Source organism: Cryptotermes secundus, unplaced genomic scaffold, assembly GCF_002891405.2.
Source record: "Cryptotermes secundus unplaced genomic scaffold, Csec_1.0 scaffold900, whole genome shotgun sequence".
NCBI lineage: Eukaryota > Metazoa > Arthropoda > Insecta > Blattodea > Kalotermitidae > Cryptotermes > Cryptotermes secundus.
The window spans coordinates 300314-325432 of record NW_019741305.1 but is presented as its reverse complement, the minus strand read 5'-3'; the positions used below and the strand labels follow the sequence as shown (position 1 = coordinate 325432).

Here is a 25119-nt window from a genome sequence, read left to right as displayed (position 1 = left end):
TTATGATAAAATCATCTATTTCTATATTTTGACGAGCATGGTGGTTTGAATCCCCTCTGAAATAACAGAAAGTGATTCTTCGAATTCCATCTCTCTCTCTCAACACGAATATGTCCTCTCGCTTTATCCACCATTGGTAATTAAGCGATTTATATCAACATTCTAGCTGCAAAAATAAGTGCCTTTCAAATAGCCCAGACAAAACAAACTCACGATTTTCTCGAGAAGAACCCTAATGTTTTCCATTAAGTACAAGTGAAGGACGTCGACCCAAATAGAACTGCATTAGCTGCACTTTCAAAAGAAGAGCAGTGCCCGCACAAGGCAACCAGATGTTTAGGCGTCTCTGCAGGTCAGAGCTTGTGTAACCAGCGTCCAATAATGATTTACCGAGTGACAGTTGATTTGGCCGCGCCATAGCTCAAGAGGTTAGTTGCTGGCTTCCCACCGCGGCGAACCGGGTTCGATCCCTTGTCTGGTCAAGTGGGATTTGTGGTGAACAAAGTGGCGCTGGGGCGGGTTTTCTCCAAGTACTTCGCTTTCCCCTGCCAATCTTCATTCCACCCGGGGAAGGTCACAATAGGCCAATCAGTGGCCGCCGTGCCGAGTAGACCCAATTGGACTCCACCCCCCAACAAGCGAATTAAAAAAACAGTTGATTTCGTTTACAAGGCAACGTAGTTAAAGTCAGTCGTATCTGAAAAATTACTTGGGAGTGTTATGAGAATAACACGCAATCCAGTGTAACAAATTTAATAAAAAAAGGTAAAGCTATTCCTGTAACAGGCCGTGAGGGCTTCCACATTTTCTAGGCATTCGGCTCACAGATGGCGGTGTGGTTGTCAACCTTATGCGCTGGCAGCCCTTTACCCCCAGGAAGATCCCTGGTACTCATTTCTCTTAAGAGGCTGAGTCGATCCCAGGGCCACATTGAGGCTGGAAGGATTTCGTCAATTGAAAAATCCGATGACTTCATTGGGAATCGAACCCACAACATTTCGGCTTGTAGCATACTGCCTCATCCAATTATGCTATCGCGTACCCCCAAAAATTTAATATAATAGATAAAATCTGATATATACAGGGTGTCCCAGGAGGAATGGACCAAACTTCGGGAGGGTGTTCCTTATGTTAAAGTATGTCGATATAACCCAAAACAACTGTGTCCAAAGTTGAACGGTTACGGATATAATGGCCCGAGAAAAGTGTGGTCTTCTGGCGGGTCCACGCACTGTACCTGTCAGCTGAGACGCCTTATCTATGTTTGTCCTTGAGTGCGGTGATTCACACTAGCCGTAAGCTCATGTGGCTCATATGCTACCTACAGAGCCTACAGAGTACGTTGCGGCAGCGTCGTGAATCGTTGGTAAATTACGTGTAGTTGTGCGGAGTTGCTGAAAAGCCTTTTGTGTTTTCACACGTTGAATATTGTGATATGCAATTTGTGTATGGAATTTGCGGTGGCAATGCACGTGCTGCTGTTGAAGAGTACCAAAGGTGTTTTCCCGATCGAAGGATTCCATCTCGAAGTGTATTTACGCGAATTCACCAGACATTGCGTGATACTGGTTCACTTCCGAGTTTTTCTGTGCAGTCTGAAAGGGAGGATGTACGAATGATAAACACACGAGAGAACATTCTTGAGATGGTTCAGAGAAGTCCGTGTCTGTCCACTCGTAGAATGGCCTCTCGCATCGGCGTATCACGTATGCAGGTGTGGCGAACTTTACATGATGAAGAGTTGTATCCTTACCATGATCAAAGGGTACAACATCTGGAACCAGGCGACCATGCACAGCGTATGGATTTGTGCCACTGGATAAAAGCTCATCCCGAACTGTTAAGCGTCATTTTATTCAGTGATGAGGCGTCTTTTACCCTGGACGGTGTAAATAATTTACGAAATGTGCATACGTGGTCCCATAATAATCCACATGAGCTAATGGAAACGAAATTCCAAAAGAGATTTTCCGTGAATGTACGTTTAATACAGTTATGTAGTCTGTTTATACCACTATGCGCAGTCAGCCATGTTACGTCAGCGCTTGCCAGTCATGTGTCATGTATAGTGCTTGGAAACCCTAAGGACAATTATGACATGGCGAGCGAGTATTTTGTACTTCAATTTTATGGCTTCATGTCACTCACAAGTTAGTTTGATGTTACGTACATTATTAACATTACAGAATCCACATATTCCTGCCAGTTTTAATATCTATTTTGTAATCAACAAGTGTGTAACACCGGTCAAAGTTTCACACTTCTCTGGCCATTATCTCCGTAACCGTTCAACTTTGGACATAGGTGTTTTGGGTTATATCGGCATTCTTTAACATAAGGAACACCCTCCCGAAGTTTTGTCCATTCCTCCTGGGACACCTTGTGTGTGTATGTGTGTGTATATATACACACACATACACATACATACACATACATCTTGATGCCATCCTCAGAGAAATTACAGTAAAATGAAATTAACTTCACTCTTGCTTTGGATTTGGTTCAAATTATGTCATAAAACTTCTTAAAACTGTTTATGGGTCTTTTCCATGTGACGTCATCCGGAGATGTCGCTCATCATTTTTAAAGAAATTCATATTTTGTACACTTATTTCTACATATTTTCACACATCAAAAATAGTTTTAGAAAAATTGTAATCCGTCCGGTTCTCCCGGCACAGCCGTTTTTATAATGCGAAAAAACGCGTTTTCGGCTCAAATGGAGGTTTGCGTTATCTTCTGTACCTCGATAACTGTTGAAGCTGGAGACTCCGTTGAAAAACCAATTTGTTTCTGATGATATGAACTAGAAATCATATCACTATAAGGTTCTACTTAACTCACGTCCTCTAGGCGTAATTAAGCTTGAAACTTACCTATCGATTTTGGGAAAAACGCTATTTTTGACCTTCAGAAACCAATGGGAGGGGGAAGTATCAGATCTGTGATTTCTACATGAGGAATATAATTACGTAGTTGTGAACTCCGTACCTATTTTCCAAAATTTTCCAGGAGGTACCAAACTTTGCTCTGGGCCCAAAATCGGTCGTTTTTAACATCTCACATCTCCGGTGGGGAAACTCCGAAAAATTTGAAACTCAGCGCAAATAATGCTCAATTCCAGAGTAACATGGAATTAAAATTACAACTTTCATATTCAACTAATAGCGAAGTTGTGAGCACTTTCAATTTTACAGATTTTTCAGAAAATTGTTTGTTTCTCGTTCAAGAGGAGATTCAAAGTTTCCACTGGGTAAATCAACAGGCTACACGTCACCATTTTGTGTATTACTACCGAAGCTTGTGTATAATCAGTGATCATGTAAAGCACGATAGAGCCACAGTTTATGTGTTCCAAAAATTTCTTATCGCCGATATAAAAGAAAATGTGCTTTCAGTCAGGAAAGTTACTTAGTTCAGTGAAGGCGCTGGAAGCCAATATAAAAACAAAAAGAACCTTTCCAATTTATGTCAACACTATAAAGACTTCGGACTTGAAGCAGAATGGAACTTCTTTGCCACCTCGCAAAGGAAAAATGCCTGTGACGGTATTGGCAACACCACGTAGAGGCAAGCAGGGAAAGCCAGTCTTCATAGAACTCATTTTAATCAAATCATGTGCTCGCTAGAACTGTAAATATTCTGCACAGAAAATATCCCAGGGATATTTTTTGTGCCAAAAGAGGAAGTTGCAAGAAATTAAATCATTCTAAAAAGCAGGTTCCAAAAGTGCAAAACTGTACCCCATACAAGAGAAAAACGCCGTTATGGATAAAACATAAAAGATGCAAGTCCGATGATTTCGAAGACATCGTGATAGTGGACACTTACTGAACTACGCGTGCTTTCAAACAAACTGGACAATTTTCAACGGAGTACACAAAGAACTAATACCATTGGATGCAGGTAAGCCAATTGTTGAGGTATTGATTTTTTTTGGGGGGGGGGTAAAAATCAAAGTGCCCACAACTTCGCTATTAGTTGAATATCAAAGTTGTAATTTTAACTGCAAGTTACTATAGAATATAGCATTATTTGCAATGAATTTCAAATTCTTCGGAGCTTCTCCACCGGAAACATGAGATGTAAATATGGACGATTTTGGGCCCAGAGCAAAGTTTGAAAACTCCTGGAAACTTCTGGAAACTAGGTACGGGGTTCAACCTACGTGACTATAGTCCCCATTTAGGAAACAACAAAGTGTAGAAACCACGGATCTGATACTTTCCCCCTCTCACTGGTTTTTGAAGGTGAAAAATAGCGTTTTTCCCAAAATAGATAAGTTCCGAGCTTAATTAGACCTAGAGGAAGTGAGGTGAATGAAACCTTGTAATGATATGGTTTATAGTCCATATCATGAGGAACAAATTGGTTTCTTATTGGAGTCTCTAGCTTCACTAGTTATCGAGATATGGGAGATAACGCAAACCTCCATTTCAGGCGAAAACGCGTTTTTTAGCATTATAAGAACGTCGCTATTAGTTGAATATACTGCGTTTCTTTTATTGCTAGTGGGGTGGGACTAAGTCCCTTGTACTGCGGCAACTTCTGGCCTATTGTAGCAGCCCCAGATGATAGGTGAGGGTAATGTGGAACAATTGGTGGAATGAAGATTGGCAGGGGAAACCGAAGTACTCGGAGAAAACCTGCCCCAGCGCCACTTTGTCCACCACAAATCCCACGTGACCAGACCAGGGATCGAACCCGGGTCGCCGCGGTGGGAAGCCAGGGACTAACCGCTTGAGCTATGGCGCGGCCAATTAACTCCATGTTACTCTGGAATAGAGCATTATTTGCTATGAGTTTCAAAATTTTCGGAGTTTCCCCATCGGAGATGTGAGGTGTTAAAAACGACCGATTTTGGGCCCAGAGCAAAGTCTGGAAGCTCCTGGATAATTTTGGAAAATAGGTACGGAATTCAAAACTACGTAATTATATTCCTCATGTAGGAAACAACAAAGGGTAGAAACCACAGATCTGATACTTTCCCCTTCCCATTGGTTTCTGAAGGTCAAAAATAGCGTTTTTCCCAAAATCGATAGGTAAGTTTCAAGCTTAATTACGCCTAGAGGACGTGAGTTAAGTAGAACCTTATATGATATGATTTCTAGTTCATATCATGAGAAACAAATTGGTATTTCAACGGAGTCTCCAGCTTCAACAGTTATCGAGGTACAGAAGATAACGCAAACCTCCATTTGAGCCGAAAACGCGTTTTTTCGCATTATAAAAACGGCTGTACCGGGAGAACCGAGCGGATTACAATTTTTCTAAAACTATTTTTGATGTGTGAAAATATGTAGAAATAAGTGTACAAAATATGAATTTTTTTGAAAATGGTGAGCGACCTCTCTGGATGACTTCGCATGGAATGACCCGTAGAGTAAAAGTATAGCTCATAAAGTGTTGTTTGCACACAGCACCAAAGCACTATTGCTGGACGTAGCTTCGCCTTTCTGCGTTCTGTGTTTTTTATGTGTTTATTATTCTGTTTGTTAAAAATATCTGTAAATATGACATGGGAAATTTGTTTTAGCATTTGTCGTACGACTTTTCGAAGCAATGAAAAACTGATCGATCGATTAAATTGCTGCCGGCTCTCGCGAGCATAACATTTCCTAGTTTCGAGTCCCGTCGGGATCCATGACGATATTTCCTTTAAAAACTTCTACGTGTTTCGAAATTGAGCCTCGTCTTCGCCGAAAGGAGGGGTCTGACTACTACTGGTCACTTCCCTTCTACAGAGTGGTCATTCACTCATTAAGCGGTCCTCTCATCTGCACACACAGACTGTCTGTAGCACTGCTGTGGCTCAAAGTTAAAGTCACATTACAATCGATGGTCAGTCGGCCAGTCAGTCTTGGTGTTAAGCCCCATCTGGGGCCAAAGGCAAGATTTTTTTACCTAAAATAAGTCTCATTATGACTTTAAAGACTGAATTTCTTGTAATTAATATGTATATAGATTCGGTTCGTACCTCTCAGGAAACACATTACGTCTCCGCTACAAAGCCCAACCGGTTAATGTTGTTTAGAGAAATAATCGCTGTTTATTGTGAGAACCATATGTAACACACAGATACACTTTATGGGTAGATTGCAGAGTTCTCGTATGTGGAAGTAGATGGTACGAGTAGTGACCACTGGGCTTTAAGGAGTTTATATAGGCGAGCGGTAAATCTCAAACTTGGTTGTCCTGGTGCTTGCGTGCTGCACCACTGTGTCCATTGTACAGAGGATTGTTAATGCAGTCTTGAGGATGGGTTTGTATGATGTCGAATGTATTGAATGTCACATGCGTTTTATCATAATGTCACATATTTGTTCAATGCAAGAAGTGTGGAGTCAGATAAACAGCTATTGCTATGTAACGGCTATGTAATACGCAACAATCGATTAAATGTTGAAGCGGTGTTTTCTGTGTGGCCCGTGCCAAAGCTATGTAAAAAGGAGCAGCATGAGAGCCCGAGTCGTAGGAGGCGACGAAAAGATAACTCAGTGATTCGGGATATAACCGGGTCACCCTGTTCCTGGGGGATATAAATTCGGAGAACTGGCCCTCCAGGTTGGTGGAGACTCGAATCTGAGACCGTAAAATATCGTCATGAGTCCCACGGGACTCGGACCCTAGAATGAGTAGCTGGCGAGGGCCACCAGCATTTATAAAAGACAGACCCTTCCTCTCGTAAGAGAGGATGTCCCATATCAATAAACCTGCAACTGTTTGAAGGTAACGAAAATTTTCTCCTGAGTCCATAATGGGTTCTTGACACCAAGACAGACTGGACGACTGACTGTCCGTCGTAACGTAGCTTTGATTATGAAGTAGGGGAGACTCTTGATACGGCAGTTAGAAGAGTAGGAGTTTGGTGAGAGATGGCCGCCAGACTGCGAGGAATTGAACCCGGGAGCAGAGGAACGTCTACTGTTGGACGCCGTTGCCAAGCAAAGCAGTGAAGCAACGTGGCTGAGAACACTAGTCTGTGTGTGATAGCGATTTGTAAAATGTAGTCACGAGTTGTGTGTCAAAATGTTCAATAAATCTTACTACCAATCTAAATCCCGTCTATAGTCACACTCAAATCTGTGACAATATATTACAACTACAGCAAAGGGATCATTTTCCCCTTGTTATGTGCTCCTGTATCATATGCAACGCTGTACATCTATTTTAATCTTTTGCGCTAAATTTGTTACACTGGGACGATAGTTATTCAAGTAATTACAGAAAGCTCAAAGGTGAAGTTGGTCATATATTAAACTATGTCTAATATCTTTGCACTTATATTTTTTCTTTCTTTTTTAGGCTTTTTCATTCTTTTTCTCTCAAAGAGTGGGTCATGGAAGGAATGGTAAAGAGAAATAATTTTCATATTTTGAGAAACAACACCGGGACATCTTTAATTATGCTGTCATATACATGGATTTCAGACTAAGTCGGTTTCTTTTCAAATAGTTCCTCAATAATAAAATCATTGGGCCCCTCATGTCAATAAGTTATTGACTTTCTTACATAGTAACCATGGTGATGATACGTGCTCTGAAGGTCCCAGATATGTTGAAGAGCATTCCACAGGGTCCTGGAGCCCAGTTCGAACCCTTTCCAAGTGGTAAGGTGGAGTCTCTCCACGGGAGTAAAGCGACCGGAGCGTGGAACTGACTACTCACCTCTGTAGAGATACTCTCCATTTCCCGCAATTAATTAAGCACAGAGGCAACTCTACAATTGCCTTTTAACCATCATGAAAAACAGAAATTCTTTCTAAAATTGCAGTGGACAGGCAGACTGATCTATGTATTGCAGTCTGAATTGGGCAGTGTTTCTTGCAGTTACTGTCACGTGTCATTATGTCGTTTCCACAGAACCCATATGAAAACCTATCCTCAGTTAGTTACGATAGGATAAGTTCATGGCAGAAATATGGACCATGTGATGGGTACGGTATTAGGCTATCATCAGTCAGTGATAATGTCGACCTTCGATGAGGAATGCTACTTCTACACTATCACCATTAAATCTGTTTTATGAAACTCTTTCCAGAACTTCTCAAGCTCATAGCGGATATATTTAACGAAACCCTAATTTGAGTGTCCCTATAGGACAATAAGATGTAAGAGTGAATTAATGAAACAGTTGGTTGTGGAAACCGCATGGGAATCGTCAATTTTTCTTTTTGAATTTTCAATGAGCATCTCACTAGAATAGCAGCTGGGATAGTTCAGTCGGTATAGCGACTGTTTATGCGCTGGACGACAGAGGAGTCGCAGTTCCAGTCCCGATAGGGTCGACAATTTTCTCAGACCGGTTCTGGGGCTCACCCAGCTGCCTATCGGATTGGTATCGGGTATTTTCCCCGGGGGGTAAAGCGTCTGGGGCTTGAAGTTTACCATTTACCAGCTAGTGCCAAGGTCAAAAAAACGTGGATCTGTACATACATTCCACCATACTCCTTTATATTGTAGCACTTAATAGATTAAGTACATAACAACATTTTTTTTATCGCACTAATGACTGAGTTTAGCTCCTTCTAAGGGACCCAACAGAGCAGATATCTCCTCCCCTCACCTGAGGACGCCAACAGCTCCAGTTTCCGAACACTAAGTTTTCTAGTTTCTGGAATATCGAACGATGGACAAAGTCCAAAAATCCAGTCATTCTGAGTGTTACACACCATCGTCAGAACCATTTAGAAACTAAGAATGCTGATGTATTAAGGTGATAATTACGGTCAGCGATCATTGGAGTTGGTTCCATTGCGCTGTGGACTTCAGAGATTCGGAAACAAAATGAACATGAGTCTCTCTGACGTACGGACGTTGGTGATTCACTTACCATGTACACTGGAGCGAAAGGCCCTCATGTCGAGGATTTGTGAGGGTCTCGAAACTGAACAATTCGAAACACAGGCTCTCATGCCATGCAACAGCACTGACACACTGACAGAGAGTCACTGAACCGAGTACTGAGCAATGTGCGGACCCTCGCAGAGTGGGGGACAAAAAATGGGGCTGTTATCTGGAGCCTGACCCGCTATCTGATAGCCCGTCAGCCCTTCTGATCCTTGGAACCAATCGGCGCTTGCACTTTTGTACCATTTCAGCCAGTGACGGAACAAATGGACGTTGAGGTGCACCCTGGCCTCCACGGCTCTTGGAAATAATTTCACCTCTAAACATTAGGCCCAATGGCATGTGAAGACATACAGGTTTCGTTGGGTGCTTAAAGAAACCTTCAGTGTCTACAACACGGAACTTCAAAGTAAATGTCAGAATGGGAAATAGTTTGGAAGAAAGCGATCTTAGAATATTCAGGCTACTGTCTCGTCATTTGTTCGGAGAGACTGTAAAAACCCACAGAAAACACAAATTAGGATACCCAGTGCTCCGGCAGATTCTAGACGAAAACCAACCAAACAGGAGGCCTAGAGAATTACCGCTCGATATGAAGCCATGTAGTCTCATAGAGAGCTGCCGACGTTTCGAATGAACCCTCTACCTCCGTCTCATGGAACGTGAAGAGAATAGTACTGATAAGGGTAAGGTTGGGACCGAGGTCCTGAGCAAGCCAATAGTGGTGAAGAATATCCACGGTATAATTTGCTTCCCTCTGGGGTCACAGTGAATGGGAGAGCAATCCAGGCGGTATCAGACGAAGTAGAAGAGAAGGGAACAAAAACATAAACGACTGTAGATACAGAATTCCGATCACAGTGGCCTCGAGGTCTAAGGCATGAACTGTCTTTTCCAGCTAGAATGTTAGGATCGTGGGTTCGATTCCCACTTGAAGCATGGATATCTGTGTGCAATTATTCTGTGTTTGTGATGTTCTGTGTGTAGGCAGAGGTCTTGTGACGAATCGACCCCCGTCCAAGGAGTCCCACCGACTCTGTATAGAACAAGAAACTGAAAAAGTGGCAAAGGCCCAACGAAGGACTGTAGAGCAATGACAGAAGAGAATAGAATAGTTACAGAGTAATGCAAAGTTGTTCCTGTGGTAAATATTTAACCACTATATCATGAAGACGTATGAGGGGGTGGATGTATAGACCTGCGTATTCTTGACCTAGGCACTAGTTGGAGGTGAGCTGTCAGCTCACTCTGGCGAAAGAGCCCGCTCCTCCCATTGGATAAAGACTGGGTGGACCACAGAACCGGTGTGGGCGATGTGGAAAGGAGAAAAATATTTCCCCTCTAAGGACTCGGCCGTCCAGCCAGTAGCCAGTCTCTGTACCTACTGCGCCATTTTGGCTCTAAATTAGAGAATAGCAGGAGGTAAAAGAGTAAAGCTGTCCCTGTAAAAGGCCATGGAGGCCCACTGCGTTGTGAGACATCGAGGCTTCCACATTTTCTAGACGATCAGCTCACAGATGGCGGTGAGTTTGTCAGCTTTATGCGCAGGCCGTATTTTTACTCCCTCCAGGAAGATTCCAGATACTCATTTCTATTGGAGGCTGAGTCGACCCCAAGGCCATAGTGCGACTGGAAGGATTAGGGCAATTAAAATATCCAATGACTTCATTTCATTTGAATAGAACACGCGACCTTCCGTCTTGTAGCATAGTGCTTCACCCAACTACGCTACCACATGCCTCCAGAGAGTAGCAGAAGGGACAATACAATCGTAACCTGGAACTCTGAACACCCACGAAATGAAGGCCGGTAAAGGAACCGAACGCACGCTAGTCTTCACATTTCCCGCCGAAGCCCGCTGCGTGCCTGTCCCATGCAACGTACGTGTCGTGTCGTAATGAAATGGGTTTTACTAGCTACATCCCCTTTAGCACTTTAGCAAACGCTTTCCAGTTAATGTGTATTTCACTCAATTACGATGAATATGTCTACAAAAAAAATATTCCACGATTGATTACGGTATAGAAATCATGAAGGTTACGGATGAAACCTATAAAAATGCAATTCAGAAAGAATTGCGTAAGACAGCACGCTAAATTAACATTTTATACCATATATTAAAAGCCGCCGATAAAAGTGGCCGAGCGGTCTAAGGTATGAATTGTCTTCGCCCGCCCACACGCTGAGATCGTTGGTTCGAATCCCACTCAAGGCATGCATGTTTTGTTTTTATTCTGTGTTTGTGTTGCCCTGTATAAATAGCACCCTTGCGACGGGTTGATATTCCATCCAAGAAGCCCTACCGGCTGTCCTAGAATTAAGAAACTGAAGTGAAACACAGCTTTTCGCGGATGCCCTATGCTCCAAAAGGAAAAAGAAAAGGACGAGATATTATAAACCACTTATCTCAGAATAATTACAAATGAATACGAAGATTTATTACTGTGCTCACAAAAGTCCTCCACTGGTTCTTTATCCTGAGACAGATCAATCCAGTCCACACCACCTCATCCTATCTAAGAGCCATTTTAATTATGTATTTCAGCATCCTGTTGTACATCTTTAATTAAACGTCTATGTATTAACTCCGTCAATACTGCAACAATCATTAAAGTGTTCACCATTCAACACCAACACGACATGTTTCGGCCAAAGACGGCCATCCTCAGGTGTTTCAATGCGTCCGAACTCTTACACTGCTAGGATGCGTGCTAAAATTACTCGTTGCAGTCCACTTAAAATAACATAAATAATTAATTAAAATTAATTAAAATTTTTCTATTAAAATCTTTCGTAGAATCCTATTCCATCTGGTAAGGGGCGCCGGCCACTTGCCTGGCGTATGTGATTATTCCAGAAGGTTCGTTTCTGCAGCTTGTTTCTCTGTTTGTTAGCCCCTCGTTTTGCTACGTCTACTATCTACGTGTATAATATGCAGATTGCTTGTGTGTTGTTCCCTCTAGCAGCCTGTGGTGTTGAGCAACTATCAGTTTCTCAAGAAGGATTCGGTTTCTTTTTATTTCTTGGGATGAAGCGAGACTCAGTCCACTTGGTACGTCAGCCACTAATGTGCCTATTGTACCACCCCCGGGTTATAGATAATGATGAATACTCTGAGAAACCTGCCCCAGTGTCATTTTGTTAACCACAAATCCCACATGATCTGATCTGAGCTCAAAACTACGTCATTAAGGCGTATGGGGGTGTGGATGTGTAGATCCACGTTTTCTTCACCTCGGTAATAGTTGGAGGTGAGTGGTCAGCTTTGGCCCGGGAAAGAGCACCAGATTACCATTGGATAGGAGGCTCGGTGGGCCCCAGAACCAGTCTGGAGGAGATGGAAAAGAGAAAATTCTTGCCCCTACCGGGACTCGAACTCCAGCCCATAATCAGTCGCAATTCCGACTGCGTTATCCCAACTCTTAAGAATGATTCAACTGGCTTTGACTCCATGAAGTTAACTTGTTATAAGTGAGTTTTGATTAATTCTATGTGCTCGAGTTGAGGACATTTCTCTTGACTGGTCAAGGTCATTATCCACTGACCCTGCCGATCACTGTCCTCGCCGATATTCTGCCTTTAGCGAGGTAGCGAGGGGCTGTCGCTACAGATCGGTATTGGAAGGTTATGAAATGACCTTCAACTGACAGAAATAAATGCGCACTCTAGTAATTGTGAATAACCAGGATGGTTTTCTCCTTCATATACGCTCTTCTTCTATAGATTATTCTAAAATTAAGTTCCCACCTCACAGAGGCGAATCTCTATTACAAAAACAATCTTTTAATTCCCGTTTAAGGAAATAATGTCTCTGTATTGGGAAAACCATACAAAATCACATAAATATACTGTGTGAGCAGAATACATGAGTTTTAAACTTGGAAGCTTATAAAGATTTGCAGTTTAAAGTTTTAAGTCAGTAATGAATGAAGCCATCAATGTAAACAATACGGCCAGCATATTCAGGTACAAGTACTGTTTGCCTATCGCATCTCTTCTCCATTTTAAGGCTAATACAGCTTCTCTCTGGAGCATTTCATTCGACAGAGTTCATTGAACCCCCTCCCCATTCTAGTTTATGTTTATCGGATCATCGGTTCACCCACTGCTGTAAATAGACTCCAGTAAGAGATAAAGAGCATCGCGTATTACTCATAGTTCCGTTGGTAACATGTGGCCCCGTTGTTACTAACGTGTACAGATACATATGGTAATAAATTTTTCCTATTTTCCAGCTTCCTTTATCGGCTCATACCAGCTCCTGAGTCTCCCTCTTGAAATAAGTACATAACTAACTTCACTAAGCTGAGCCCTTTTTGATAAGCCGTCAATTGCAGAGCTACTCAAGAACTTCCCAGCATTTTATGGAACCCGATGGTTCATTATCAAGTTCACAAGAGACCTCCAACAGGTCATTATCCTGAGCCAGATCGATCCAGTCCACACCACGCCATCCTATCTCTCTAAGATCCATTTTAACAGTATTCACCCACCTACGTCTTGGTCTTCCTAATGGTTTTTTCCTTCTGGCTTTCCACCAGTATCATATATGCATTAGTCTTCCCCCCATTCGTGCTACATGCCTTGTACATCACATCCTCCTTGACCTGATCATTCTAATTTTACTTGGCGAAGTGTACGAGTTATGAAGCCCCTCGTTGTGCATTGTGCCCCTGTTCTCAAGCACCCTCAGTCTATGTTCCTCCCTTAACGTCAGAAACCAAGTTTAGCACTCGTATATACAGTATGCGCCAAAAATACAGTACTGGAACTCGCGCATCTGGAACGCGCATGTGTGTTTGTCGACGGGGCATAGCTCCAGCCGCACGTGTTCCCAGTAGTGAAAAGAAAGTTGTGTTGTGCAGTTGTTGGAAAAGGGTCTCTCGACGGAGGAAAAAGTATTCATAGTTGAGTATTATTTCCGCTCATACGGAAGTGGTCGCCAGACAACTCGCTTCCTTGGTTTTGAGCGGCCAGATGTTATCGTCCAGAAACCGCTACACAGTACACGTGTGACGCTATGGTGTGCCGTCTCAGCACACGGTATATTAGGCCCCTATTTCATTGAGGATGAGGAAGGCAATGCTCTTACCGTCACCCAAGAACGCTACAGGGACATGGTGATCGGACCATTTCTTCAGGATTTGAGAAGGTTCTGTCGTACAAGGGCCTTCACATGAACAGACAACAGGACATCTTTTCATTTCAGTACTGAAAGTTTTGGCGCATACTGTATTTCGTGGGAGAGAAAGTAACGTAACGTCCTCTTCGCAATATATTGCAAGTTCTCGGAAATGCCGATAGAGGTGTCACTAGCCTGATTGCGTGAGTCAGTGTCTGTGTCTAGAGGAGCGTAAACATCGATGGCTATGTGCACCTGTATAACATTCATGGTGGATCGCCCTTCATAAAATCCAGTACACAAAAACAAATCTTTGTCACGCTGTAAAGTAGTCTGACTCTTGGAGTAAATCTCAACAGGAAAAAAAAAATAAGCATTATAGCAACAAATTTAGCTGTTCCGGTAATATGAGCCAGTTGAGATATTGAAACAAGCACGTAACGGCTAAATCTGCAGCTAAAATGAAGACAATTAAATAGATTTGGCATTCTCGTGTCACGAATGGGCAAGTAGGAGCGAAAACGGACAGGACAATTTTCCGTTCTCAGTATCGGACAAACATAACACAAAATGACATAACTAAGATGTTATGTGAGGAAATGGCTAACACATTGTAATGCTTCGTAAATTTTATGGTTATTTTAATTATATTCAAGTATTTAAGTGTAAAACGTTATGAAATGTCCCAGACATTCGTCTGCATGAAGATCATTTTCCACTTGAAACATACTTGAATTCATCAGTCACAAATATCAGTTGCTGCCCTTCAGATAAGGGACTATTATTGAAGTATTGTTAATAGAGGCCACGCCATAGCTCAAGTGGTTAGTCGCTGGCTTTCCACCGCGGCAGCCCGGGTTCGATCCCGGGTGTGGTCAAGTGGGATTTGTGGTGGACAAAGAGGCGCCGGGGCGGGTTTTCTCCGAGTACTTCTGTTTCTCCTGCCAACCTTCATTTCACCAAATTCTCCATCATCATAATCACCCGGGGCAGGCTACAATAGGCCAATCAGTGGCCGCCGTGTCGAATAGACCCGATTGGACTCCACGCCTCACTAAGGGAATTAAAAAAAATTGCAAGACTTGAGGTTCTCGCAGCGGCTGTTATGAAGAGTTCTGCCTTCTGAGATATAATGCCACATAAAATTAGGAGTTGTCCCTATGCTTAACCAGTGAAGCATCACGCCATGAAAACATTTGGGAGAATGGATGTACAGAGCCATGTTCCCTTGCCCACGGCACTAGCTGGAGGTGAATGGTTAGCTTCACACCCCAGCCGCTTCACCCCGGGGAAGGAGCCGCCGGTATCCATCGGAAAGGAGTCTGTGTTGACCCCAGGAAAGGTGTGGAGAACGCGGAGAAAGTTCTTGATCCTACCAGGATTTGAACTACAACGCATTCTGTCGTCCAGCCCGTAGTCAGTCGCTATACCAAATCCTATAACGTCGCGTAGTCCGTTGAAAGTCAACTGACGTTTCGGAGGAACATGCCAACTCCGTCTTTAGGGCAAAGATTAATCCAAGTATGAACGCCTCGTTAAAGCAGGTGGCAAGCTGAGATGTTTTTCTGCTTGGCTTATTCTTCGAACCTGTTCCTCCGAAATGTCGGTTGACATTCAAGGGATTATATGGTGTTATATCTCTGAAAATAAAACTCTTGCGAATTAAAATTGCTCGGCAGTTAATTATCTTCAGGGATATGGCCTCATTATTATATTCTCAAAAGGTATGCCTCACCTCTGATAGGTGAAGAGAAAAAGATAGGTGTACCAGATTTCTAGCTGACAAAAAACTAGAAAGTCCATCGTCACTCTTGTTTGTCGTTGTGCCCCCAGCTTCTATAGTTATCAACTTGTAATTCGCAACTGTTGCAGCTTGTAAAATAAGTCGCAGAACACGGAGCCAAACTTCTTAGGACATTTGATGGTATTGTATTGTATTGTATTGAAGAGGGTGGGTTTCTCCATGCACTTAGACCAACTGTTGGTCCATTGTGCGTCCCCCTATGATATTCTACCAGTCTCTATTCCCTACCGGTACTGGTGCGTGCCATCAGTCGTAGCGTATCCATTAGTGAAACATACACAGTTCGGCATATTTCATTTTTCCCAGCACTGAGTGGCAGTGTCAGGTAATAACTTCTCAACTGGTAAGGCGTGTAGTTCGCAACAAGAACTTTCCAAATTGTACTATATACCTGTCGTACCACGCATGCTCAGTACGTCAATACTCGGATGCTCCAGTTCCCAGAATACCAAGGGAAAAATATTCAGAAGGTAAAAAGTAAAGTAAAGCTATCCCTGTAACAGGCCGTGAAGGCCCATAGGGTTGTGAGACGTTGAGGGTCCCACATTATCTAGACAATCGGCTCATAGATGGCGGTAAGCTTAGGAAAATTATTTAATTAATTCACTGATTTTTAAATTAACTGACTTCATGGAGCTGAGCCCTTCTTGAGAAGCCATCAATTGTGCAGCTACTCAAGAAGTCCCCAAACATTTATGGAACGCGAAGGTTCATTACCGTGTTCACAAGAGCCCTGAACTTGTCCTTATCCTGAGCCAGATACATCCAGTCCCTACCACCCCATCGTATCTCTATAAGATTCATTTTGGGGGCACGTGGTAGCGTAGTTGGTTGAGACATGATGCTACAAACCGGAAGGTAGGGGGTTCTAGTCCCAATGAGGTGGATTTTTGTCAATTTACCTAATCCTACTAGCCTCAATATGACCCGAGGTCGACTCAGTCTCTAACTGAAATGAGTATCATGAACTTTCCTGGGGGAGTAAAGGGAGGCCGGCGCGTAATGCTGACAACCTTACTGCCATCTGTGAGCCAACTGTCTAGAGAAAATATGGGAGCCTCGACACCTCACAACCCTATGGTCCTTCACGGCCTGTTGCAAGGATACCTTTACCTAAGATCCATTTTATTATTATCCACCCGCCTACGTCCTGGTCTGCCTAGTGGTAGCTTTCCGTTTGGCTTTCTCACCAACATCCCATATGCATTTCTGTTCTCCATTCATGCTACGTGCCCTGCGCTTCGTATCATCCTTGTCTTGATCATTCTAATCATACTTGGCGAAGATTTCAAGGAAACTGAGAACGCTCCTGTGCATATGTTTCGATAACTATGCTGCCACCATCGGTAGTGTTTGTATATTTATTGTTTTATGTTTTGTGTCTGCCAGAGTAGGCCACGCCATGTCCGACATGTTATAACCGGTAGCAGCTCATCCCCAATTAATATTAGTGTGTCAGACATAATTATTTCCAGCTTTGCTACCAGCTGATGACAAGATGACTTTACGCACGTAGCCTCTGTGTCGTGTGAGTCTATATGGCTAGTCAGTGGGTGATGAGACGGCTAATTGGTTTTCTGTGTATCGACCCAAGAGGGCGCCATGACACAGAGGTCGATGTAATTAGACTATCACATGATTATTTTTGGAAACAAAACATAGGGGCTACGTGCCGTCTGAAAGGTTACGATGTCGACAGAGAGCAGATGGAAGGCGGGCTGCTGTAATGTTAGACCGCGAATGACGAGACATTCGCCAGAATGTCATAATTCCAATATTATGTAATCAGCAAAGTTTATTGTGACTGTGAGTTACGTTAATGAAAATGCTTTACGTAAAGTGGACCGGACGAGTAGAAGGCATTACTTTGCCCTCATTTTAATTGTCCTCTTGCTTCTAAAAATGATGTCAGAGAACTTGCCAACATATGTATTGCGACATGACGACTGAAAATATGAATAGTGCAGTCAGAAAAGGCGGCCATTTATAGGAAACGGCTTGTTGAAACACGTTTCCGGGAGTACCAGCTGGAAGAGTTTGTTGATAAGCAATGACTAAGTAAACATTAAGTTTCCGTTACAACGGCAAGTTGAAACAGGTTCTCATGGCTACGGCAAACATCAGGGGAATGAACTACTGTACCGGGTGTTTATCTCCGGTCCGCATGAATCAAGCTGAGGCCGAGATGCAGAATCCAGATATAGAGTTCGAGGGAGAGCCTACCAGAGGACTGAAGATTAAGGCTGGATGATAGAATAGTTAAAGTGTTGAAGACGTTATTTCACGTATTGTACTTATAACTACGGGGGTACGCGGGAGCGTAGTTGGTTGAGGCACTTTGCTACAAGCCGGAAGGTCGCGGTATCGAATCCCGATGAGGTGGATTTCTTAAATTTACCTAATCCTTCCGGTCGCACTAAGGCCCTGGGGTTTACTCAGCCTCTAACAGAAATGAGTACCAGGTATAGTTCTGGGAGTAAAGGGCGGCCGGTGTAAAAGGCTGACAACCTCACTGCCACCCGATTGTCTAGAAAATGTGAGAGCCTAAACATCTCACAACCCTATAGGCCTCCGGGGCCTGTTACAGGGATACCTTTACTTCTCGCTTTTACTCATAGCTACAATAATCTTGAGAGTATTATAATTATTCGTAGTTACGGGTTGTGAGTATTCAATAAACCATTCATCAACTGAGTCCACTTGGTACTGCGGCCACTACCAATCTATTCTACCAGCCCCAGGTGATAGACAATGGTGATTGTGGAGAAATTAGTGGAATGAAGAGTGGCAAGGGAAACCGAAATACTCGGAGAAAATCTGCCCCAGCTCCACTTTGTCCACCATAAATCCCACATTACCTGACCTGGTACGGGCAAAAATACTTATCTTAAGGGTTATATCTGCAAGCTGTGTGCTCATGCAAGACTCTGTATCATAGTTTCTTTTCTCAATTTCAACCCCGAAGACTGGAGGCAAAACATTCCTCCGAAACGTCTCTTGACTTCAGACGAACTACAAAGCGTTGTACAGTATTCCTTAAGTTACTGCTCTTCACAACAACTGCTGTGAGAACATCAAATCTAACAAAATAAATATGATTTCTGAGAACATCCGAAAGTAATAGTAAAATTTTTCTAGTTGTTCTGTAAGCTCGTGAAATAGACGATGGAATTCTTTAAATATGGATCTCCTTTCAAAATCATGCATTTAATGCAGAGCACTCGCTCAATAACTAAATGCAGATCTTCCCGTGACAGATTTCTCACACCCACTGAGGCTGATCGCAGTTTAGGTGAACGTGACTGGCAAACCGCGTAGCGTAGCATAGCAGCCCGTACGAACAAGCCTGAGGGTCTACTTCATAAAAGTAAAAAGAAACCGATGGATTCATCCCTAGGCGGGCTGTTATGCTTCAAGTTGAGTAAAACAAAGGCAACATGAGGTAGCTCAGTCAGTGTAATGGATTAGGCGACTGGCTGTAGCACAAGAAGATCGGGATTCGACTCCATGCAGGGACAAGATATTTATTTCTTCTTTTTCAGCTTGTAGAAAAATTCTGGAATCCTTCCAGCATCCAACGTCATGGTGCCGGGGGCTTTAACTTTGGGGACATAGTGCCGAGAGCGTGAAGCTGACAAATCGTCTGAATTTAGGTTAAGAATGTGTGGATCTATACCTCCACTCCATCATATGTTGTGTAATTATTCGCAGAGACAGCGTTACCGTGGTCGTTTTTTCTTTCTTTTGTTTTCTACACAGCCAGCGTATGTATCTCTCCTCTTACCGCCGTGAATGATTGTAAACAAACCAGAAGTCGGTGGCTCCTCGGGGACTGACCTTGAGAGGACACGCTGTGATGAGTCAGTCTGTGGGCGTCCGATTGACCCGTTTGTCTCGAGATGTTCCCCGGTAGTGTCCCGCCTTATCACTATGCGCTACGTGCCGGAAGGAACGCGCGTGTCAGTAGGGGTCAGAGTACTAGTCGCCGTGAATGGGGGTTCCTTGCGCCTGAAATCAACTGACGTCATTCTTGCGTACTTACAGCATTTGGAAACAGTGGATCCTCTGCAAGGAAGTTGCGGGGAAGGGAGACTAAACATTGTCTCCAAATAGCCATCATATTGTAGACTTTTAAAGGTAAACAAAATAAAGAGTTCCACAGGTTTGTGACGAATAAGGAGGGTGGAAGTATAGCTCCAGGTATTCTTAATTGACGTTAGTTGGAGGTGAATTGTCATTTTCATGCCCCTCTCCGCTTCATCCCCTAGGGAACAGCCCTGAACCCCTTAAATAAGAGTCTTGGTTCACCCCAGGGTCGAGGTCACTGGTCCCAACCCTTCGCTAGATGAATCCAATCCATGCTTTAACATTCCATTCATTTGCGGTCAGTTTTAATATTATTTCCATTTCTTGGCTTAGGTCTCCCAATTGCTCTTGTCCATCTATTTTTTTTTCTTTTTCCTTGACACTACACCCCCAGTGGGCCTAGGCCTACCTCCATGAACTCCGTTCACTTCGGTTTTTCTAGATTTTACACATTCGGTAGAACCCTTTGGGCGGGTGATCAGCTCGTCGCATGGCCTCTACTTGTACACAAACACAGAAAAACGCACACACACAAATTAAACATCCATGCCCTGAGTGGGATTCGAACCCACGATCCCGGATTCCAAGCGAGCGAAGACAGTACATGCCTTAGACCGCTCGGCTACCGTGTCCGGCCCATCTATGTTTTCCGACTAAAATTATGCACCAATTTCTGATCTCTCCCATATGTGCTACATGCTTCGCCCTTCTCATCCTCCTTGCTATCATCACTACAGTTGTATTAGTGAAGAGTACAATTATGAAATTTCTCATTATCCAATTTCTCCATCGTCCGGTCACTTCCTCCCTCCTGCTCCAAGCATTCCCCTCAGCACCCCGCTCCCAAGCACCGCCCACCTGTGTCCATCCCTCCCGGTGAGAGGCCAAGTTATACAGCCACGTCCAGCTGATGAAAATTGTGTCTTTCTATACGTACTTTATGTCCATGTTCCTTAAAGCAGAAGACCGGAAGATAAAGGATTCTGATCCGAATGGTAGCGAGCATTCGGCGAATTTAATGTGACTTCAATTGCTATTTAAAATTAATTTCAATTTTGTTATAACGAATTCCAGGTAATTGAACTTTGTTATATTTTAGCGTCCTGTTGCACAGATTTATGTCCATAATGTATTCTGACCGTCTTACAGTGCATACATTTATTCACCTTAATCTTCTCTCTTGCACTACATGTTTCGGCACTAAAGTGCCATCTTCAGGTGCTTTCCGATGTACGTCGAACTACTGCATTGCATGCCCTGTTGAACTTTGCCACATTTCCAAATGACCAGTTCGCCATGCTTTTCGGGTCTGCGTACTTCTCTCTACGTCAGTGTCTAGACCAAACTCTTCTCTGGCCGTCTGCAGAATTCTGCTTCTGTACTAGTAAAGTGTTAACGAATATAATGAGAAGGCACTTCGTTTGGGGGCTACTGAGAAGGGCTTCTCACGTCTGTTTACGCTTCAATCTAATGCGAATATTTGTTAGGATTAAGATATCATCGAAAGGCGTCATTTTGCGTGAACCGTAACATATGACATGACGCTGGGTGTGCCAAAACGCAACATAAAATATGTTTTACTCAGTCCCTTCTAACTTGTGTACAAGCCTGGCTGTGTCCCATTTGTCTGTAGACAACCTCGACCGCGATGCAGCTCTACTAGCAGTTCATAGTGGGAGCGTTAGAAGTCTTCGCAAATACTGGTTAAATGTATTAAACTCCTGAATAAAATTTACAGCCATGAGAGAACACGATGTCACTTCTAAACAGTGACAGTTCTTGGGCCTATACAATTCGCTTTCTTTGAGTTCCTTCATTGCACATATCACGATTCATGAACAATACTTTCACTTTCTGAACATCTGTACACCTGAAGTATTAACACACAGCAATGTTTAACATTCAGGAGTCTGCAAATGGGTACTTACACCGCTGTTCCGCACGCGCGCCTCAGTACCGACCGATACAGCAGTGCCGTAGCCTTATTTCTGCCACGTGACATCCTATCGGACATTTCGTGTACTATTATTTTTATTTGAATATCCCTGTTGAGATATAATGTGAGTATTTTTTCATTGGCTATGAATAATATTAAGCATCTTCATTAAACTTACGTATTTTGGCTTGTTTTGGACTTCATCCATCGTCTGGTATGTAAAAGACAAAAGACCACGACGTTTCGGAGATTGGATCTGTCTCCGTTTTCAGGAGGGTAGGGAAGGATAAACCTACTCAGGACACTGTTGAGGATTTTCTAAGACTAATATGTATTCGGCTGTATGTTCTTCAAATTAGCCATTTTACCGCCGAAATTCGAGAAGGCACCTCTACCATCTGGGTCTACCCATTCGTACTGGTTTCTGTCCTTCAGCTTTTCCTACCGCACCTTTGCATCTTTCCTCTGCCGTACACGCCATGTGCGTTACCCATTTCATTCTTCTTGATTTGATGGTTCTAGTGATAATTTTCGGGAGAAAAAAATTATGCAGCTCCTCATTACGCAGTTTTCTCCAGCTTCCCGTTACGTCATGCCTCCTAGTTCGAATTCCTCTCAGCACACCTTTCCAAAATATACTCACTCTATGTTCCACCTTTAACGTGGGAGATCAAGATTCACACCCGTAAAAACTGTAAGCAAACTTGTAATATTATTATACGTGTATCTTTATGTTCAGAGTGGGTGAGAAGACAAAACACTCTGAACTGAATGTTAAATAGCCAACTAAACGGACTACACGGTGTCACATCTCAGAAGAAAGTAAGCTTCGTGTATGATTCGGAATGGACGAGAGACTAGAGAAACCGGTCTGGTTTCGAAACGGATGCTCCAGAACACGAATACTGTTATAGTTTTATCCACTAGAGCCATGTTGTATTTATTACTACTACTACTACTACTACTACTACTACAGTACTTCCAGATGCTCCATTACCAACAATCTGAAGCTTCCTGAAAGGTAAGATTCATAATGTAGTCATCTGGGTTATGACACCGTGTGGACTGGTGGGTGAGTACCAGTGTATCGGCGGAACATGCTATCTACAAGAAGGAGGTAACAGGTTCCTCAGAAACGTCGATAGTTATCCGCCAAATTCCACGGCGACCGTAATTTTCAAATTCACCTCCGTGAGAACCCCTCTCCCCTGTCTGGACAAAGGGATGTGTACCAGAGGCTCCTGAACACAGGAAGTCGCCAGTGAATTGCTTTGTGGAGCAACGGGGCACTCACAGAACTCAGTTTCTTGAGCTACTGAAGTTGCAGCCTAACGGAGCCACATCGCTTTTATTCTCAGAAGAGGTACGGGCATTATGAGTACTGGAGTTGGGCAGAACAAACGTTCATGACTTGAGTGGGAGAGATGAGAATTGCGTAAAAAATTTTGGTCGGAAAACGCGAAGGAAAGACCTAGACGTAGGTGGATTAATTATATTGAAATAGATGGGGGGAGAGAGGGAATGTGTGCCACAAATTTATGTGGCTCAGAAGAGGATCAAATGTTGGGCTATTATGAAGGGGTAACAAAACTTTCGGGTTCCACAGATGGCGCGGAGTTTACTGAGGATTTGATATGGTCTCAAAGTCTCAAGATGCGTTCGGCTGCTTGCACTTAGTTACGGGTAACTGGTGTGACATCCGTTGAGAATGCAGTAAGAATTCTCGCCGTATTTTATAAACGTAAACCTTCTCTTTATTAACCTCCCGAGACATCTTCCGTATACCTATGAAATTGTAATGTTATCGAATGATACGCCGAGACCGCCGCTTAATACGATCTCCCTTAAATAACATGTCACGTGTAGACACATTGCCAAGAAACAGCTGTGTAAAAACAGGCGACAGTACAACAGCCGTTGCAAAGGAATACCTTCCTTGACAAATAGAAAACACGCAATAACGGAAGAGACGTTTCCTGTACGGTTCCTGCCGGAGCTATATAACGAGAACTAGTAGTTCGCGCATGCAAAACAAGGTTTTACGCACCATTGGAAATTTTCCAAGGTGCACACCGATCCTCGACTTGCACACAGTACTAATTTTTCCGTATGGATACGATTATATAACAAAATTGTGTAAGCGACAAGCAGGAGTCATATAAAATCATTAGAATGAACATGTTCGCGGTATGAGACAAGATGAAGCCAGACATAGAAAATATAAGAGGCTTAAACTTGGCGGTGGTGAAACTTACGACCGTTCTAATGACTCAGTTGCCATTGTAACATACGATACGTAAGTTAGGCATGATCTGCTCTGTAAAACCTGTATAAACAGAGGACTTGTGCGTAGTGCAAAAGGAAGAAGTTTCAATAACATGTTATATGTGTGTGAAATACACACCTGACGAAAAGCCAAGGATATTCATAAGAGACAAACCTATCTTCTCGCCAGAGAGAACGTTACATAAAATTATTACAGCAAGAGTTCAGTTGGAAAAATATCTGGTCGTGGGCCTCAACGGGCCTGACACCATGACTAAATGTTTGGCGGTAAACCGCCAGTCGTAAAGTAATTTTGAGCTTTGAACTCTGACCATTGGAAAATATAAGAGCCTTAAACTTGGTGGTTGTCAAGCTTACAACCGTTCAAATGACTAAGCTGCCGTTGCAGCATAAGGTACGTAAGATAGGCATGATCTGCTATGTAAAGCCTGCACTGATAGAGGACTTTTATATAGTGCAAAAGGAATAATTTTCAGTAACATGCTATATGCGCGATAAGTCGGGCATAATCATAAGAGACAAATCCATCCTCTCGTCAGAGATGATGTTACATAATGACTATTACCGCAAGAGTTCTGTTGAAAAAAATTACTTTCGTGGGTCTCAAGGAGGCTGGTTCCAAGACGAGCTGATTGGCGGTAAACCACCAGTCGTAAAGTAACTTTGACTCTTACTAGGGCTTTTGACCATTGGAAGTGTTCTGTCTCCCAGCTCTTCTGTGAACTGTGGTTACAGTGATATTTGGCCTATGTGGCTCAACAGGACTGCTATAGTTGGTTGCGGTGGGGATCCGAAAGTGATCAATAGATCCGATATCCAAAACCGAAACCCCGTCGAGAGACACTCTTACTCTTAACACGTGTCAGTATTTAAGATACCTCTGTGTGTGGGAACAATTTAAAGGAATATTTCTGATTCACTACTGAGACATTTGCAAAATGATTTACAACAAAAACTTGTTAGGATTATCTTCAATAAATTAACATCAAGGACAAAGTTATAAGGGAAGCAAAAACGTACATTTGGTAAACCGGTT

General features: G+C 43.1%; 1 protein-coding gene across 1 annotated transcript in view; it reads right to left on the bottom strand.

Moving 5' to 3' along the window:
• LOC111872717 (scavenger receptor class B member 1) overlaps positions 1–8923 on the bottom strand; it is a 340109-nt gene extending 331186 nt beyond the window's left edge. The window contains exon 1 of the mRNA XM_023866868.2: positions 8833–8923. Within this exon, the coding sequence (XP_023722636.1) occupies positions 8833–8914 (82 nt within the window). The 5' untranslated portion in view covers positions 8915–8923. The remainder of the gene's footprint in view (positions 1–8832) is intronic.
• Positions 8924–25119: the final 16196 nt, after the last annotated feature.